Source organism: Cyprinodon tularosa, unplaced genomic scaffold, assembly GCF_016077235.1.
Source record: "Cyprinodon tularosa strain WSP-4 unplaced genomic scaffold, ASM1607723v1 ctg269, whole genome shotgun sequence".
NCBI classification, from domain to species: Eukaryota; Metazoa; Chordata; class Actinopteri; order Cyprinodontiformes; family Cyprinodontidae; genus Cyprinodon; species Cyprinodon tularosa.
The window spans coordinates 588754-608115 of NW_024038973.1; the positions used below are offsets into that span (position 1 = coordinate 588754).

Genomic DNA, 19362 nt, shown 5'->3' on the forward strand with positions numbered 1-19362 from the left:
GTGTCAATTGGAGCGTGGATGTATGTGCAAATAGACTAAATTACACTAGCAAGCAGAGATTTATAAAACAAAATATCAGAAAAACTACAACATAATGCAAATGAATGAAATGCTTCCTAATCATGAGCCAACTCATCTGTCCTCACTAAGACAGCAGCTTCCATTGCCTTCCATGAGGCACTGGCTGCTAGATTTTATTTTGATTAAAATAACAGATTTACAGCAACTTTGTTTAAATATATATATTTTTTAAATCAATACAGTAAAATCTATTTGTTTAACATAGCACTGCCTTTAAAAGTTGAATAGGAAGCAAATGTTTTAATACGACAGGCAATATTTCTAAAAAGCCAAATATGTTGTTCTTTCGAGCAAAGGGAAGAGTGGAATAGCCATCTTCCAGCCTGGACCAGCAGTATGCAGCAACAGGTAGGGGAGGGGCCCAATCTGGGATTTCCTAATGAGGACTTTTGGAAACTTTTCAAGACCCTGGTGCTACTTGATACTGATAACTGGGCCCATGCCTGGAAGAGATCAGACACCAGTCGCTGTACATAAACCAAACAAAACAACAAAAACTGTCTGGAAGTACTAAAGGAATACATGTATAGAATAACATAAACCTGCTGCAGTTCTACTTTTCTCTTTCTGCTGAGGAGAAAAAGGAGAGGAGCACACTTTAGGACCGTCGGCTCGTAAAAAGACAAGCGGAAAAATACAGGAGGAGGAACTGAACCAGCAGAGATGCTCAGGATTACAGCCGAGGAAAAGAACGCTGAAAACAGAGCAAGATGCAATGGGCTTTCTTAGGCGATAAACATCTCACAACATCAGCCCTAAGTCATAACTGACATCCTGTGTCAAAGTATTTGGTGTTTTTTCCAGAACATTGTACGAGAAGACAGCAGTAGGACTCCAATTCAGCATTTCCAGTATGAAAAACATTGCATGACAGGGACCAATTGGCAAAACAAAAAAACCCCACAACATTGAATATACTCATGGCTTCATCAACACTACCTGAGTTATATTTTATAATTCTGTATTTAGCAACTATATATATAGATATATAGATATATTTTTTTTTCTCTGCAAAGTAACAGCCCAGAGCCATTCTTTTAAGGAGTATTTCTAGTGTCACCTATAGATTTTCTCTAGTTAAGATAAAGGTAATTCATTAACATAAAGTGCTATTAATCCACAATTAAACCAAATTAGATTTTCTAAACAAGAGGACCCCCCTCCCCCTCCCCCTTATGAAACAAAAATGTCCTTTAGAGATGTTACTGCAGACCAGATTTGGGCTCATACGATCCCTACACTTAATCAGACCTTACAAGTGATTTTAACATGAAAGAAAAGAAGTCAAATCTGAAGTTTGTGCAACAAAGAGTAAATTGCATTTTAGATAACTTTTTTTTTTTGAAAAACTGAACTGCAGGCTACACAAGCGTCTCAGATGAGCTCACAGCTCAACATAACCCATTCTCCACCGTGTTATTGCACACTGGCTAACGAAGCAGTCAAACGTCTATCCACAGACCTCCTTTTAAAACATTAGAACACAGTTTTGACACAGCTGGTCGTTTAGGAAAGGTGGCGATAAAACGAGTTACTGTTGTGTTTTATGTGGCGATGAAAAGAGATTCATTTACACCAGTAAACATGGCGGTGAACAAAAAATAAAAATAAAAAAACAACTGTAAAATGAAGTATGTTCCTTTAACAAATGAACAGAAACAGTTTGTAAAGATATCCTGAGTGTTGCAGCTGAACAAAGAGCACAAACAGAACATCCAACCAGATGCAATGCTTCTTATTTTCATTTAAATGATAATCTTATGACCGTCTGAGTGAAATGTAGAGCTTCAACAGAACAAAATTACCAGAGACCCGATATTAAAATCTTTAGCACACCTACTGAACAAATGACGTTAAAGGGGCGTGGCTTTCCTTCAAATTCGGCACTTGAGTACCTCGGGGGTCTTACAGCAATGCAAATAATACTTATGTTAGGTCAGCTGAAACGGCATAAAGCAACTGCAATACATATACAATTTCAGGGCTCTGAGTAGTTTTCTCTAGAGGATTTAAGACAAGTTTCTCCCTCTCAAGCTTTCACTGCCACCGTAACGGGATTGCAAACACCTCTACTATCTTAAAGGCATCTCTTTAAGGGTCGTCTCCTTTTGCCACAGATTCTGTGTGTTTAACGTCCGTCGTATCTACAGTAAACTCATTCGAATGAGTGGATAAAGAAAATGACGGAGACGTCCCATAGCCGGAGCGACGGCTGCCACAGTTCGACAGGATAAAGGCTTGAGGAGGTGCAGTCCGAGACACCTTCCTTGGTTGAGCTCGCCAGCGTTATCCCTTAAAAGCCATGAGACGAGGACTACCACAGCAAGAAGTCGTTAAGGTCCATTCATTGTGTTGGAGAGGCACCGATCGACTCCTAACATCCATCCCGAGCGTGTCTGTGTGTGTTATTCTGGTGCACTCCCAAAAAAAAAAAAAAAAATTAAAAAACAGAACAAAACGTTTGAATAAACCCGAGTTTCCAAGGAAAATCATGCTTAGCTATCAGTGTTTTCACAGTTGTCACTTTATCCGATGGGATTTGTTGGTTTTTTATGTTGTTGTTTTTTCCTAGGTAGATAACTGCAGCACCCAGAGGAGAAGACAGTAAGCACTGGAGATGATCTACCTCACTTATCAGGTCCATCCTTGGTCTGATCATAAAATACTACTCTTTTTGGATCTGTAAGAGTGGACAGAGAAAGAGAGAAACGGTCACTCACTGCCATCCCAGGACAAAAATCATCAACAGCATCCAAGCAACAACAAGCATAAAAAAACAAAAAACAAAAATGTAAAAAAAATGTTCGCATAGCTTTAAAACAATTTAATTTGACAACTATGACTGTTAATGCATTTTAAACAACAGATCACAACGTTATGCTACACAGCTACTTGTCCAATAAAGCAGTTGTTGTAAAGATCGGATGTAAAACTTTTCTTACCTTGTTTTTGCAAATTGAAAATAAATTCCATTTCTGTTTAAGGAAAAAAAAAGAAAGAGATTAGGTTGTAAAGTAGATTTAAAAAGTGCTACATATGATACAGCATAAACATCATCCAGGTTATGATCATTCTGGCAGCACTTTCTGGAGTGGAAATTAATGGTGGGAGTGAAGTAACCATATTACAATCATTAAGGTATTTTTATTTATTTTTTAAGAGGAACAAGCTTTAAAAAGAAAACTACTGTCTATATAGGGCATGTTGGCTGAAAATGAAAGCAGAGCTGCTTTGTTTTATCCCTAAAAAAAAAAAAAAAAAAATTCTGTCCATCGTGGAACACACTGGATTAGTAAGGGTGGGTAATCTTTAGGATTTTCACCTTTCTAACAAAAACTTGGGTTTGGACAGGATCTCTCGCATGAAGTCTTTATAAAACCGGGACAATTCTTCAGTAGAAGACTGCTGCACCTCAGTGCACCAGACTTTATAATCCACAGCTCCCAGCACGAGCAGCAAGTGTTCACATCCATACCATTACAGTTCTTCCATCTCATCTGCAACTAAGCAGCCATTTTTCCTTTTATCTGACACATTTTTCATTTAAACAGCGTCATCAATTTTAAGCTTTTTGTTCCTTATTTTAGTCTTTTGTGCCTTTATGCTTAATTTCCCATTCGCTTTGCTACAGACAGCTGAATTTCTCCACCATGAGACAATAAAGAGACTATACTCTTTTTTTAAGTAAATAGCAAAAATTCCTTCTAGGTCCACATAAAGGAACCCTGTTGGTAAATCATCCTCCAGATAACTACTGTGAGAAACCAAAGAGAGCTTTAACCCTTTATAGGTCAATCATTAAAATACTTCAAATACTCCTTCAATACTTCAGTCAAAATTTCCAGCCAATGGTGTTATTGGAATCCAGGACAAGACCTTATTATTTTTGTAACATTGCAAAAAATATGTATATTTTGATGACAAAAATTACACTTAAAGTAAAAACAAGAAACGGTCACAATATATTAAGAAAAATAACAAAAGTGCTTCAATAAGAAATTCATGAAAAATACTCAGAGTGAAATAAACCATTTTTTTGTTACATCATAACCATAGAGCATTAATGCTGATCCTGGAACTTAGATTTTGTACTTTTTTCACTTGGCTTATTACATTTTTGACTTTATTTTTCAACTTTTGAATTAGCTTTTAACCTTTTTTCTTAACTAGTTAACTTTTTTTTTCAAACTAACAACTTCATTTACAGTAGGTAATATATCATTCAAGGGCTCACTAATTGGTCAAATGCCAAAATAAGATGTACAGCCATGTAGCAGTATCTTTGCAGAGTGGCTGGATATAGATCTTGTGCTTCTAGACCTCACTGAGGGAATGGGGGTATGCAAATGATCATAAACGTTGACTTGCCCTATAAAAGGTTAAATGGCTCTAATCATTTATCAGGTTTTGGTTAAATCCTTCAACTGTGGAGCCAACTATGACTCATTTTTTTATTAACACAGTGTGATACTGGCTCACTTATAAATATAAACATAACTGTTCAAAAGAAATGTTGACTGCGCCTCCTATATAATTTCACTGAAGTAGTGATTAATAAACAGCGTCAATAAAGAGCATTTTCCTGTTTTGTTTTTGATAAACATGTATTTATTGGGAGCTTAAATTTCAATGAACCCAGAAATCAGAAAGAATAAGTATGTTTTTTTTTATTAATTAGCATTTAAGCACCTATCATGACTAAGTAGAAAATGTCACTGCTGCTTTTAGGGATCAGCTTAGCTGGGACTCAAGTTTCTAATGCTTTAGTCAAGTTGGCTTAGACAAATACATTAATTATAATATAATTAGATCCATTTTCTGTTTATTGAAAGTCCAAAAATCTCTGTTTATAAATAGCCCTTTGAGAAATCTTTAGCAAAAAGAGTCTAAAAGAATAAAAATTATTAAAAATGACCACTGTTCTAGTCATAAAAATGACATAAATCCAAAAGTTCTCATTCTCCATGCAATAAAGATTTCTCATGAACCCCGATCTTATACATATTGTCAAATAAAGACTGAAGTGATCTACCGCTTAGGGATAAAAACGGTCTTTGATAAGAGCAGAGCAGGAAGGTTACCTTTAGTGTGATAGGTGACAGCAGCTTTCAGGTCGAAGGAACCCCAGCTGGACCTCCTGCCAAAGTCTTTAGGGTGGATCAGTTCCTTAGACGAGCCAAAGGACACAGTGGTCTGTTGGCCCGCTGCAGGCTTAGCACCGGTGTCTTTACTGGGGGCCAGCACAGAAGGACCCACGCCCTTCAACTCCACTTTCGTCTTTTCCTGGACACTTGGCTGCAGCTTATCCTCCTCGCTCGCCGCACAAACAGGAGAACAAACAGTGGATACTTGGCAGGGGGCACAAGTCCTTTTCTCTGCTTCTTGAGAAAAAGCTTCAGCTTCTAGAAATGATGGGCTAATGTCAAAGAGGGGCTGGGCAACCTCGGCTGCGACAGCCTGACTCTGGCTTTGAGAAGTCACAGAAGTCTGGTCCTCGGCAGGCACGAATCCACTTCCCCCTTCGAGCCCCAGGTTGGGCTCGTTGATGAAGGAGAGCCCCCACTGATTCTGGAAGATGTCCCCCAGGGCTTTCTGATTTGTCTGAGCAGCCGGTGGGTCGAGGTGACGAGCGCTCGGGAGCACAGGTTGCATATTTAAAGGGTAGATTAAAACAGTACACTTTCTGTGCTCGCTTGCTTCTCTGTCTACTGGACTCGTTGTAGAGCTACTGTTACTCTCCAAAGAGGATGCTACATTCTCGCCACCTGGGATCGATGGGGCTGATTGAATACAACTAGCAGCAGGAGCAAAGAAGGTACCCATAGACGGGCAGCCGTTCCCATTCCCAGAAACAGGACCGTTAGTAAAGCTAGCTGAGGTGATAGTTTTCATAGCAGACATAGGGACCTGGGACAGTCTCACAGGAGGAGGTGCTGCCTCCCCTCCACCTTGAGCTACTTTATTGAGGTTCTCTTTTACTTTGCTTGCATAACTGATCTTGGGAACAATTTTAGCACTGCTATTGTCCACAGGAAAAACAGGAGGGGGCTTAAACAAAGTCCACGAGTCCTCCTTTGAAGGCGAGGAAAGCTTACCCTTGTGCTTTTCCTCTGCTTTCTTACCGAAGGTGCCAGCTGCTTTACCGTCTGAGTTTTTCCTCTGAGATTCAACAACCAAAGTCTCTGACATGACAGCCCGCTTAGCTGTTGTCTGAGCTTCTACTTTAAAACTGGATCTGAAGCCGTCAAGTCTGGACGCCGTTCCTTTCTCAGGCCCCTCGACGTTCAGAGCTTCCACCTCCTGCGTAGTGCTGCGGGGCTGAACGTCTCTCTCTTTTTCTTTTATTGTGTTATCGGCACTCTTGGCGTTGCTGCATCGGCTCTTTCGCTTCTTCGGGGTGGTATATCCGCCTTCAGAGCCACTGCCGTCATTGTCCTTAATCGAATAGCCATTCGTGATGAGGCCACAGTTCACCAGCCCGTTCTGAAGCAAAGCAGAGTCTTTCTCATCTGAAGGCTCAATCTCATATTGACTCAAATCCAAGCCCTTCTCCTTGTCATTTTTTAAGTCCATATTTTTCTTATGTTCTGACAATTTGCTGCCCGCTTTTGGAACAGAGGTGTAGTGCTTCTGCATCCCTTTCTGCTTCACATTTGGATTACCTAAATGTCTATTTCCATTACTGCTGGAAGGATGGGACACACCAAACGTGTAGGGCAGTGGTGGATTCTTCTCCCCTTCTTCGTCACAGATGTTTACATTTTTATTGCCTGCAAGGAAAATCAAAATAATTTAAATGGAAAAAGGTTTCAGATCACTTTCCTCTGTACCTTCTTAGCATTTAAGAGGTGCTCAATATAATGAAGACAGGGAATATAGATAATATTGCAGATGCTATTCCAATAATAAAACATAAACATCAATGTAGGCACTGGGCAGACAGTAAAGTCTATCCAACTTACTTAATTTAGGGCTAAAAAGATTTAATCTGATTAATCAATTATTGAAAGAATTGTCAACTAATTCAGTAATCGATTCATTGTTAAATGGAATATAGAAACTGTAAAACATGTCTTTAGCTGTTTATATAAACATTTTGCATTTAAGATAAAATAAACTGGTGTCTGTCAATATGCTCTATCCAGAAAAGTTTTAGTTTCAACTGGTTTAATTTCATAAAAAATATTTTTTTTAAAACCTTTCGCTGATTATTAATCGAAAAATTAATCAGTAGATTAATCGATTTAGAAAATATTCGCAAGTTGCAGCACTACTTCAAAATATAAACGGCATGCAGAATTAGAATTTATTTTATTGTAGGTATAAAACTCTACTAAAGCCTACATCCACAAGTGGTATTTGCCATTTCCATATTACAACCCTTAACACAATGACAATGGCTTTGCATAACATGCAGCTTCATGTTGTATTGTACTTGCAGTGTTGCAAAATTGAGCAGTTGGCTACAAAAAAAAAAAAAAAAAAAAAAACAAATCATATCTCATGAGTTATATGGCAGAAATAAGGATTTCCTACAATTTCATTGCCACTTGAATACAAAAATAAACAACATAATTAGTGCTATGCAATGACTTAATTATGAGCGTAACATAGTAGTTATTTACCGATGTGAAAAGGAACTGAAAGTACACAGGGGTCTTCCACATTTAAAATCTAAAGAGTCATTTTTCCTTGATTCGTTCAGAGCCGCAAAATGTTACATGACTTTTTAAGAAAACACAACCTATTATTTTGTTAAATTTCTGACATATGAAACCTGTTGCCATCATAAACAACCAACTGTTTATTTGTATTTATAGCTTTAAAGAATACAGAAAAACTTAATGAAGATTCATAAAGATGACACATGGATTTGTTTTTTTTTCTATAGGCTATTATTTGATTTAAAGAAAAATCTATATAAGATAATTTCATAGCTAATTAAAGGAAAAACAGCTCTAAAACATAGTTCTGGTTCTTTCAATGTCATTCTGTTGTAAAAAATTGCATCAAATCAAAGCTTCTAAGACACAGGTCTCAACAGGGGGACCGCGACCCCAAGAGGGACTATGGAGGACCAATTTTTTTTCCACTAATTGAAATGTCTTTAAATACTCATTTACATGAATTCAACACAATGTAGTAAACAAACTGAGGCAGAAGATGACTTTCAGTCATACAATGTAGACATTCAGCAACACACAGGAGCTCTTTCAAGCTGGGCACCGTTTCATTTAAAACACCTGTCCCATCAACGAGGAATTAGAAATACTTGAATAATGTCAGGGTGAAATTACTTTTGTTACATTAGAGTGACTATAAGACCAGTTTGATATAACACAGTTTCATACAATATATATAATTAGGGGGTCCCTGCTCCATCTAGCCATCAGTTTGGGGGTCCTTGGCCTGGAAAACATTGAAGACCCCTGATCTAAGACATTAGTTGGTTAATTAAATCCTTTTTAACCACTATTATGAGCCTCTGTAGAGGGTCCAAACAGCCACAGGTTGCAGACTCCTGGTATAAGAAATATAAATCTATATAAATCTTTGATTTAACATATTATGTAAAAGCTCCACATTCAGCAATTGCAACTATATTAAAAACAGTTTTGAAATGGATCATTTTGTTTTATTTGTAGTCATTTCAAAAGAAAAGATCCTCATTTAAAAGATCATAGATATATTTATGAACCTATTATGTAGCTTCAAAGATTACTATAAGATCCAAGATTATAAGTATTTAAAATACACATAGATCCAGAGTAAAGCATGTCGGGCCTAAAATGTTTAAGAGAACTGCTGTGTCAACATAGGAGTTCCCACTCCATGGCGTTTCTTCACCCTCATGTTTCTGTTGCACACACAGCAGTCCGTATATAGCCTTACCTAAAAACATAGACACTAATGTCTGCTTTTCAGTAAACATTTAGACTGAAGCTATCTGACAGCTCGGGTATCTTTGCTGCTATCTGCGTGGCTGTATGCTGAGCAGACACGCAAAGGGCCCCACTAACGGCTAACTTTAGCTAACCCTGACCCACCGGGACCCACGCAATGGTCGGTTGCCATGTCATTCCTACCGAGCTGTAGCTCAAAAAAAGAAGGAAAATAGAGGTTAAAACGAGAGAATACCTCACAAATATATTCCAGATTATCAGGCATTCTGGCGTAAACTCGCACTGAGATTCTAACATGGCCGACAGGAAATGGCAGCAGAGAAAATTCCAGTGGAAGCCGGTGTTGTTTCCTGAGCTGGACGCAGACATGCTGGAATCAAACACACCAACTCCGGCTGTTTCAGGGGGAAGGGGAATGACGCTTTTGTATCCACACAGAGGAAACTGGCTAGCAGTTTTCAAATTTGTTTGGTTACATTAGGTGAAAAAGAAAGAACCCGGCGAACACAAGGTCAATCCCCGATGTGTCAAAACCACCAGGAGAAGCGACAACTGTCACGCGACGTCAGCTAGCCTGCCTGCTAACACAACCCCGGGGCTTTTCAATAAACCGAGCTGACCGTTAGTTTACTAAGCAGCTTTACTTGTATTTAGTTTTAACACCGCTAAGCTAACAGCCTTCATCGTGTTAGTTAGCAAATGCTAGCCAGCTCGCGGACATTAGCCAACTTTTTCCGGATGGCCCGACCTGTTTTCTTCGCCTGCGTTTCCTGATGCTGGCACTGGAACTGGCTCCGATCATGTTTCAGACAAGCCGTGCGCAGGAGGGAGCCCCTGTCTTCTCCGTTGTGGTGCTGCTGCCTGTCTTGTGCCCGATCTTTGGGGTGTTCCTCCATTGAAGTGAAGAATGTCGGGGCTCGTGCTCCACAGCCAGCGCGTTAGCTCAGTGCACGGCGGCGCAGGACGGTCCAATCACCGGCGGAGGCAAACGGAAGCTATTTGGAGCTTCTGTAAACGTCAGCAGTAAATGGCTAAAAATGGCTCTGTTTTTGGGTGGTCACAGCTCCCAACAATAAAAAAATAAAACATCCACGTGTAGAATATGTGCAGATGATTGGTATTTTTGCACGACTTTGTTTGTTTGAGCATATGTTTGTGCATTGATTAGAAAGAGCATTTGGAAAGCTTTTTTTTTTTTTTTTTTAGAGAGAGGGGAAAGGGATTGGGGTGGGGTTCGTGTAAGCCAAAAATCATATGACCCGAGGCGCTGCCACGTCTCCAGCCAGTGGATACACTTTGGTAGAGGGGTCAGGATGAAACCAGCCCATCTCCTAAAATGGAAATGTCACTCATTGATCTGTTACAGTCTTATTTAAATCTAAAGAAATTACTAAAAAGTGTAGCAAAACATTTAAATATAATAAAAAATCGACAATAAATGTAAGAAATATATAAAAGGGTGAGCTTTGTTCTAGACAGGGGCCAACAGGGGCCCCTGTAAAACTGCTCCTGGCCACTATATTGCAAACATTGAACAACAAGTCATTTTTTTTTTTTTAAGTTTATTTTCCTTGATTTAAAAAGGAAAGACAGTTAGCGGATGGATTGTTTGTATTAAAAATAAGAAAAAGCATCTTATTTTAAGTGTTTAGAATCTAATTATTTTATTTGTAAAGAAAAAAAAACTCATTCTTTTGGCAGATCATTTTATTTGCCTCCTCAAGTGTAAAACAAATGCACTTATTTTGATAAATTGTTATTTTTTTAAGTTTATTTCCCTTGATTTAAAGAGGAAAGACAGTTTGCGGATGGATTGTTTGTATTCAAAATAAGAAAAAACATCTTATTTTAAGTGTTTAAAATCTAATTATGTTATTTATAGAGGGAAAAAAATGCAAATTCTTTTGGCAGATCATTTTATTTGCCTCCTCATATTTAGAACAAATGCACTTATTTTGATAAATTTTGACCTTTGTAGGTCCTTTTTTTGCTGTGTCATGCTAGATCAGCTTCTTATGTTGATATGCACTGACAGACAAAAGTATAAATCGTAGGTCTTCAACAGGGGTCCGTGACCCCTAGGGGGTCCACGGAGGTCCTGCATGGGGTTCACAGAAGTTTTGGTTGATTAGAATTTTTATTTTTTTTCCCCCCTTGCAGTTTTTTTCCCACTAATGTCTTTAAATCCACATTAATAGGAATTCAACACACTGCAGTAAACAGATAAATGGAAGCAGAAGATGTCTTTCAGTCATCAATGCTCACATTCAGCGACACACCGGAGCTCTTTCAAGCTGGGCACCGTTTCATTCACAACACCTGTCCCATCAATCAGGAATCAGAATCAGAAATACTTTAATAAACCCAGAGCGAAATTACTTTAGTTACATTACTCCATCTTTAATAGAGTGACTATAGTAACTATGTAATAGAGACTATAGAGCTTTCGTTTTTAGCCTTACTAAGATAGGATCCCAGTTTTAATCTGTGAGATCAAGAGTCTGCAACATTGGCTTTGTGGTTCGCTTAATTTACTAAACAATGTTCTCTAGCCATTCGTTTGTTTTGCTTTTGTTCCTCTGTGCCCCTATGAAAAAACACTGCATGAATACAATTAAAGGTATCTTAAATGTGTCAGCAGCTGACTAATCAAATGCAAATACTATTAGTTTTAATTTAATTAAATATTTTTAAAATCATGTGATATTTTGGACTTTTATTATTTCAAAATGTTTTTTATTGGATTCATTTTCATTTAAAATGTTCATGGAAATATATTTTTATAATTAAAATCACTTAGATAAGGTACATTTATTAACCCTGTGACTGTGAAACTATTCATTAGAGTAATTGAGCGGGGCTAACATTATAATAAACCAGAGGTTATTTTAATCGCAGTTGAACTGCAGGGCAAGTTAACCAATGAAATAATAAGCGTCATTAAAAAATCCTCAGTTTTAATAACAAACTGATGGACTGTCTAACTGCAAATAGTGAGACTGATATTTAAAGAATTCTTTGATTTAAACATACTATTGATTCATGTCAATATACAGGTGCTGGTCATAAAATTAGAATATCATGAAAAAGTAGATTGATTTCAGTAATTCCATTTAAAAAGTGAAACTTGTATATTATATTCATACATTACATACAAACTCATATATTTCAGATGTTTATTTTGTTTAATTTTGATGATTACAAATGACAACAAATGAAAATCTCAAATTCATCATATCAGAAAATTAGAATATTACTGAAGACCAATAAAAACAAAGGATTTATAGAAATGTTGGCCAACTGAAAAGTATGAACATGAAAAGTATGAGCATGTACAGCACTCAGTATTTAGTTGGGCCTCCTTTGGCCTGTATTACTGCAGCAATGCGGCGTGGCATGGAGTCGATCAGTCTGTGGCACTGCTCAGGTGTTATGATAGCCCAGGTTGCTCTAATAGTGGCTTTTAGCTCTTCTGAATTGTTGGGTCTGGTGTATTGCATCTTCTTCTTCACAATACCCCATAGATTTTCTATGGGGTTAAGGTCAGGAGAGTTTGCTGGCCAATTAAGAACAGGGATACCATGGTCCTTCAACCAGGTACTGGTAGCTTTGGCACTGTGTGCAGGTGGCAAGTCCTGTTGGAAAATGAAATCTGCATCTCCAAAAAGTTGGTCAGCTGCAGGAAGCATGAAGTGCTCTAAAACTTCCTGGTATGTGGCTGCGTTGACCCTGGACCTCAGAAAACACAATGGACCAACACCAGCAGATGACATGGCACCCCAAACCATCACTGACTGTGGAAACTTTACACTGGACTTCAAGCAACGTGGATGAAGTGCCTCTCTTCTTTTCCTCCAGACTCTGGGACCTTGATTTCCAAAGGAAATGCAAAATTTACTTTCATCAGAGAACATGACTTTGGACCACTCACCAGCAGTCCAGTCCTGTTTCTCTTTAGCCCAGGCAAGACGCTTCTGACGCTGTCTGTGGTTCAAGAGTGGCTTGACACAAGGAATGCGACAGCAGAAACCCATGTCTTTCATACGTCTGTGTGTGGTGGTTCTTGAAGCACTCACTCCAGCTGCAGTCCACTCTTTGTGAATCTCCCCCACATTTTTGAATGGGTTTTGTTTCACAATCCTCTCCAGGGTGCGGTTATCTCTCTTGCTTGTACACTTTTTTCGACCACATCTTTTCCTTCCCTTCGCCTCTCTATTAATGTGCTTGGACACTGAGCTCTGTGAACAGCCAGCCTCTTTAGCGATGACCTTTTGTGTCTTGCCCTCCTTGTGCAAGGTGTCGATGGTCGTCTTTTGGACAACTGTCAAGTCAGCAGTCTTCCCCATGATTGTGTAGCCTATAGAACTAGACTGAAAGACCATTTAAAGGCTTTTGCAGGTGGGTTGAGTTAATTAGCTGATTAGAGTGTGGCACCAGGGGCCATCAATTTTGAACCTTTTCACAATATTCTAATTTTCTGATATGATGAATTTGAGATTTTCATTTGTTGTCATTTGTAATCATCAAAATTAAACAAAATAAACATCTGAAATATATGAGTTTGTATGTAATGTATGAATATAATATACAAGTTTCACTTTTTAAATGGAATTTCTGAAATCAATCTACTTTTTCATGATATTCTAATTTTATGACCAGCACCTGTATGACATATTTTCATTTGTAAAAATAATGTCTAATGAAATTCAATTTAACAATCACATATTTATCTAAAGAATATTGTTTGTATAATCGTGACAATTTTGTTTCAAATACAAAACCACATTAATATATTTTTTAAAATTTATATTTTTTTATTTATTTTTGTGGGTTTGTGTCTTAGGGAATCTATATTTTTATAGCAAATGTTCTAAGTGAAAAATGTTTACATTATTTTTTGTCGCCATGATCTGATCTTGTGCAGTCAGCATCCTTAAGAATTTTTCAGATTTTAAAACAGATTTTTTTCTCCCTGTACTGAGTGTTGAACATTTTTATTTAGATCATTCCTATCTAAGTAAAAGAAAGATACCAAGTTATAACCATTTCATGAATCAAAATGTTGCTATTTTATCCAAAATGTATCCAAAGAACCCAAACCAGTTTCAGAAAAACAAGAAAAGTTTAATGTTTTCCTAATAATTGTCTGTCTTACTTCTGATATTAAATGTAACTTTTATTCCTGAATGTGAATCTCATTAAACAATAGATAAAGGAAATATGTTGACATGCAAGATATTTGAAAATGTATTAGGAATGATCTTTAAACTAAACTCAGCTTTATTTGTTTTTTAAGGGACAAGACACCAAACAACTTGAAAACCGATACATTAAAAAAATTAGGAAAAAATGAAATGTGTAAAATATTAATGAAAAAAATGCAACCACACAATAATCAGTCAATAAATGGTGTTTTGAAGGAATACATTTCAGTATTGGTTTTCTAAACAGGTCATCACTTCTGATCAGTGTTTCATGGGGGGCCAGATGGGGCCACCAAAAATCTTGGGGTGGCACACTCACACTAAAAGCCAAAATTTCAGGGTTTCAATCTACTATTGTGGTAAACCCGCCTGACTTGAGTAAACAACTACTCATGTCTTGGTTAATTGTGAGATTTGTAATGTTATGTCGATGGCTGTGCATAATGGGATGAAATGCTGAACTGATACTACTACAGTTTACACTGGCGAGTGGGGTGGCCAACCTCTGGTGGCGCCACTGCTTTTGATGCTGACTGCGAAGTGGTTCTACAGAACAGACACGGAGAGTTGAAAACTGCCTCTATCTTTAAACAAGAAAGTTCAGGGAATAAAAAGCTTTGAATGTGATTTTGTACAGAGCCGTGATGACTAGATGTATAACACAGACTTGATAAACAGCATTTAAAGCTTTATATGTCTTAAGAATGTTATTAGATCTTATCCTTTTCTTTACAATGGCAGCCCACTGCTCCTCAAGGGGATGGGTTAGATGCAGAGGTTAATTTCTCCAATGTGAGATATGTAGTATTAAACAAGCAAACAGCTGAAATAATTTAGCAATGATATTTTCAGGGTTTTTGAAGATGTCTTTTAGGGTCTCTCAGTCTGTTTTAGGATTCATTTGTTTGGATGGTCAGACTTTTTTTCCTCTCATCAGTTCTTTTTTAATGTCCCCTAATTCTTTGTTATTTCCTGGCTGATTTCTAATTTCTTGTCACCTCATTAGCTCCCATTCTAATCTTATGAGCTATAATATTGTTTATTTTTTAAATATATCCAAGTAGATATAAAATTAAAAAAACTCACAGGAAACCGAATGGTGCCCCTTTTTTATTTAAAGGTAAATCTACAATTATTTAAAACATTTTTGGTCCTGCGTAGGATTTTTGATGACGTACAGGGAAAGTTTCAAGCCCTTTAGAACAAGCAAATTATTGAATAGAATAGATTATGACAGTTCTTAATATAAAAGCAAAACAACTAATTTGAAACTGTAAAGTTACATATTGAAATCCTAACAGTGATAAACCAAACAAGACACAAATAAACATTCATTTTTATTGTGTGTAAGGGAGGTAAAGTTGCCTGCTGTTATTTGAAGTAAATATATTTTTGGAAAAATACTGCCATCGAGTGGTTAAAAAAAAGGTATCGTAATGCAGTTTTATTGCAGTAAAAAAAAAAAAATCAGCATTATGAAAACAATTGCAGAAGTGTGTTGTAATTATCTGCTTTTGAGGAAAAAAACAGGTTTATTTGAAACAAGTATGCTGAAATGGTAAAATTATTGTTTTTCAAGCTTGATTTTTCAGGATTCCCATCATCCCCGACTGTTTTCACTTCCTTAATGCATGCAGCCCTCTTCATGTGCTTTGATATATCCATGTGATGTCTACTTTATGGATGAAATATTCATATGACTGCTTAATTCACAGTCCACGTTTATTTTTGGAAATCTGAGGCTTCTAGTGAGAGAGAACTCTCCAGGTTCTGCATAAAGATGTGCCTCTTTCCCAGGAAGTCGAAAATAGATAGTGACAGGTAAAGAGCAAGCCAGGGATATAATAATAATCTTGGATGTGAGCCTCAGAAGGACTATAATAGTGAAAAGCATCAGAGGGCTGCTGTATTATTTTTAGCCCAGCTGCATGTTGTTATTATTTGATAGAACAACCAAAGGAAGGAGTACTATCTGTATTCTTCTTGTGCTTGCAGTGGATGCACACATTTGACCAAATGAAACACAATGTTTTGCAAAAAATATCCACAAATGGTTTAATACTTTTTAACACTTAAAACACAAACCGTAATGATGATTGGTTTTAAGTGATGGGCGAACACAACGTACTGCTTAACTGTGAAAAGAAAGGGACTGGATTTGTACTTGTTTGTAAAATTTATTAGGTTACCTGAATAGCAAGGTAGATTTTCCAATAGTGTTTAATTTAACCCTGGATCAGAGATCAGTCATAAAATATTAGTGAACTGACAGCATGAGGATCAAGTGACACCACAGGCCGTGGGGGAAGTTATAGTGATGTTTTGATTAGGTTTATAAAACAGCATTCCAGGCTCGAAACGTGTCAAAGAGCTCAGAAAATGGACAGAATAAACCAAGAGGAAAATGGGAGCTTAGGAGGAGCTGCAGAGATCTACAGCTCAGCTCAAATCTACCCTATATGCTTATAAAAAGTTAGTGTTAAAACAGTGCCTTAAAAGAGTCCCATCCACAGCTGCAAGCCTGCAGGTGACATGGTAAAAATATAGGAGGTGCTCTGGTTAGATCACATGCAAAATGTGTAAAGAGGAAAACTCATTACCCAGCACTCTGACCACACCAACCCCAGGATGACACAAAATCAGAGAGCAGAGGCTTGTAAACTTTTCAGCTTCTAACCTACAAAATGGCACCACAGTTGACTGATGACCGTTGGCTGGGTGAACACACATTTCTACAAAATCAGTTAACGAAGGGTGTATTAATAGTGCATACATCAACCACCAAACTAGATGGTTTTGTTCATTTTTATGTTTTTAGTCGAGAGTTTTATTGTCTCTCCGTCTGTGTAGAGGGTAACTTGAAAAGTTGAGAACAGATTTTAATTACATTTTACCAAAGGTGCACCTTAGTCCAAGGAACAACCCATTACATTGTGGTGATGAGCCACATCATAATCTGGATGCAGGAATTTTTTTAAGGATTCTTTAACATTATTTGGGGGAACAAGCTGCATTAAACCAGAGTAGCAGCAGGACTATTGACAGCTTCAGCATCAAACTCAAAAACAAAAATGGTAATGATCCAGATAGCTAAAAGTTACTGAAGAGGATTAGGGCCACTGAAAAAATAAAAAAAGTTAACTGATTTTTAAACTTTATTTCTGTAAGAAAAAAGTCTGAATCCTAAATTTAATCCCAGAATTTTAAATTTAATCTCAGAATTCTGACTTTTTTTTTTTTAGAATTCTGACTTTGATCTCAAATTCTGACTGAATTCTGACAGCTAGCAAATATATTAGCATCAAGCCGTAGCCATGTCTGTTTTAGAGACTAGCTCTCTAGTTTTAATCACCTTCTGCTCTTCCATTAATGAAATAGCATCACCAGGGACCCCTCGTGCACATAAAAATTCCCCTAATTCCGTAATTTTCCACCAGTGTGTTACTGGCCCTCCCAAACAACTCACATCTTTGTCAGTGAAGCTGAGTGCTTCCAAATTTCTTCCTTCATGGTGTTCATCTACTTTAAAAAATATTTAAAAAACAGTTAACTTTTTTTTTTCTTTCTCTCGGTGGACCTAATCCGCCTCCATAGTAGGTGTTAGTCACCATATGGGGCAAGATTTGCTGCTTGGTGGAGGTCTGTGCTCTCAGAATAATATTCTAGTTATAGATGTGTTCCCTGTACGAGGTTAGCACACAAACAGCAAACATTTCACCTGTATAAAGAGTTAGTAGCTTCAATCCAAACCACAGATGGATTTATACTCTTCCTTAAAACTAGAAACTAAACTTTTCAATTCCTTATTTTTAAATATGTTTTATATTCTATTTACGATAACATCCCTCACAGTTTAATTTAGTTGTATTATCATATGCTATTTAATCAATCTATTTATTTAATTTATATTTATTTATCATGAAGAACACATTTATATATTTCAAACATATATTTTAGAATTATTCTAATACTGACATTGATAGATTTAAATTTTCTTGTCTTTATGTATATTTATATTGTATATATTACCTTCACCTAGGAGGTTACGGTATGTTTTTAGGAGAGTCTGTGTGTTTGACTGTCTGTATACAAGATAACTTGAAAAGTTATGGATGAATTGTTATGAAACTTTTATCAGAGGTGTTCCTCATGCCAAGGAACAATCCATTCAATTTAGGCGAGGATCCAGATCATAATCCAGATATGGGAATTTTAAAAATATTCTCTAATGTTGTAAGATAGGGATGTGTGGTGGAACAAGCAGTTCCTCCCTAAACCAGAGGGTGGCAGCAGTGACTATATCAGCATCAGACTCAAAAAGTCTGGAGGTATTTTACTGAAGACAAAAACAAAGGAAATGGGAGGGTTGTTCATTTGTTTGTTGTAACAACTGAAAACTTATAAACAATTTGTATGGGAAAAAATTTACCAGAGGTGTGCTTCATGCCAAGGAACAATTCATTGAAATCTGGTAATGATCCAGATGATGTGTGTTTTACCTGTAGGTCCAAATCTGGAGCAAAATGTGCTGCTTGTCGGAAGTCTGGGCTCTCTGAGTGCTTTTCTAGTTAGTGATGCTTTAGGCACTTTAACATAAATGTTTATCATGTAATTCAGTTTCTGTGCTGAATATCAAGACCCCATGCTTGTTTATCAAGGATACCAAGTGGAGTCTCAGGGCCTCGTAACCCCTGGGCCCTCATCCTGGTCCACCTTGGGCGTGACCGGCCGCTTGGAGTGCACATGGAGCACAATGGCCTCTGGGGTTGGGCGCCTCAGGGACTGAGACCCTTTGGGATTTGGCCCCTCAAGGGTCAGGATCCGGATGTTCTCGACTGCCCTTCTCTGGTAAATATATCATCCCTATGTTTGCCCTCCTTGCATCCCAGTGATTTGGGGTGCCTCTAGATATCTGGGGCAAGGATTGCCTCTTTATCAGGCCCTGTAGGGAGAGTCTGGGTCCGCCCACACCTGCTATTAAGCATATTTTCTATCTGAAGAAGCTCTGTAAAATCTGTATACATGGACATCCCCGTTCAAGCTTTAAACTTTTAGGAGCTTTTAACAGGAAGGTGAAGTCCTTTTCACTGCCGACCCCCACCGCCTTTTACAAAATCTGCTTTTCACTCTTGAACAAATGCATAACTTATGAGGTAAACAGCTGATATATATCC

General features: G+C 37.5%; 1 protein-coding gene across 1 annotated transcript; it reads right to left on the reverse strand.

Annotated features, from left to right (window-relative positions):
* Positions 1-1413: 1413 nt before the first annotated feature.
* Positions 1414-10001, reverse strand: nufip2 (nuclear FMR1 interacting protein 2). The gene is made up of 4 exons (XM_038289449.1): positions 9733-10001; positions 5163-6851; positions 3024-3056; positions 1414-2761 (listed from the first exon to the last, which is right to left on the reverse strand). Exons 1-4 carry the CDS (start codon positions 9878-9880, stop codon positions 2709-2711), a joined length of 1923 nt encoding a protein of 640 aa, XP_038145377.1. The 5' UTR covers positions 9881-10001; the 3' UTR covers positions 1414-2708.
* Between the last annotated feature and the right edge of the window lie 9361 nt (positions 10002-19362).

Excerpts from the sequence above, each read along its gene's own strand:
- nufip2 (XM_038289449.1), bottom strand. The coding sequence starts at position 9,880 with ATGGAGGAACACCCCAAAGATCGGGCACAAGACAGGCAGCAGCACCAC. Across the intron at positions 6,852-9,732 it reads AACGCAGGCGAAGAAAACAG|GCAATAAAAATGTAAACATC; the intron begins GTCGGGCCATCC and ends TTTTCCTTGCAG. Across the intron at positions 3,057-5,162 it reads TGTCACCTATCACACTAAAG|AAATGGAATTTATTTTCAAT; the intron begins GTAACCTTCCTG and ends TTCCTTAAACAG.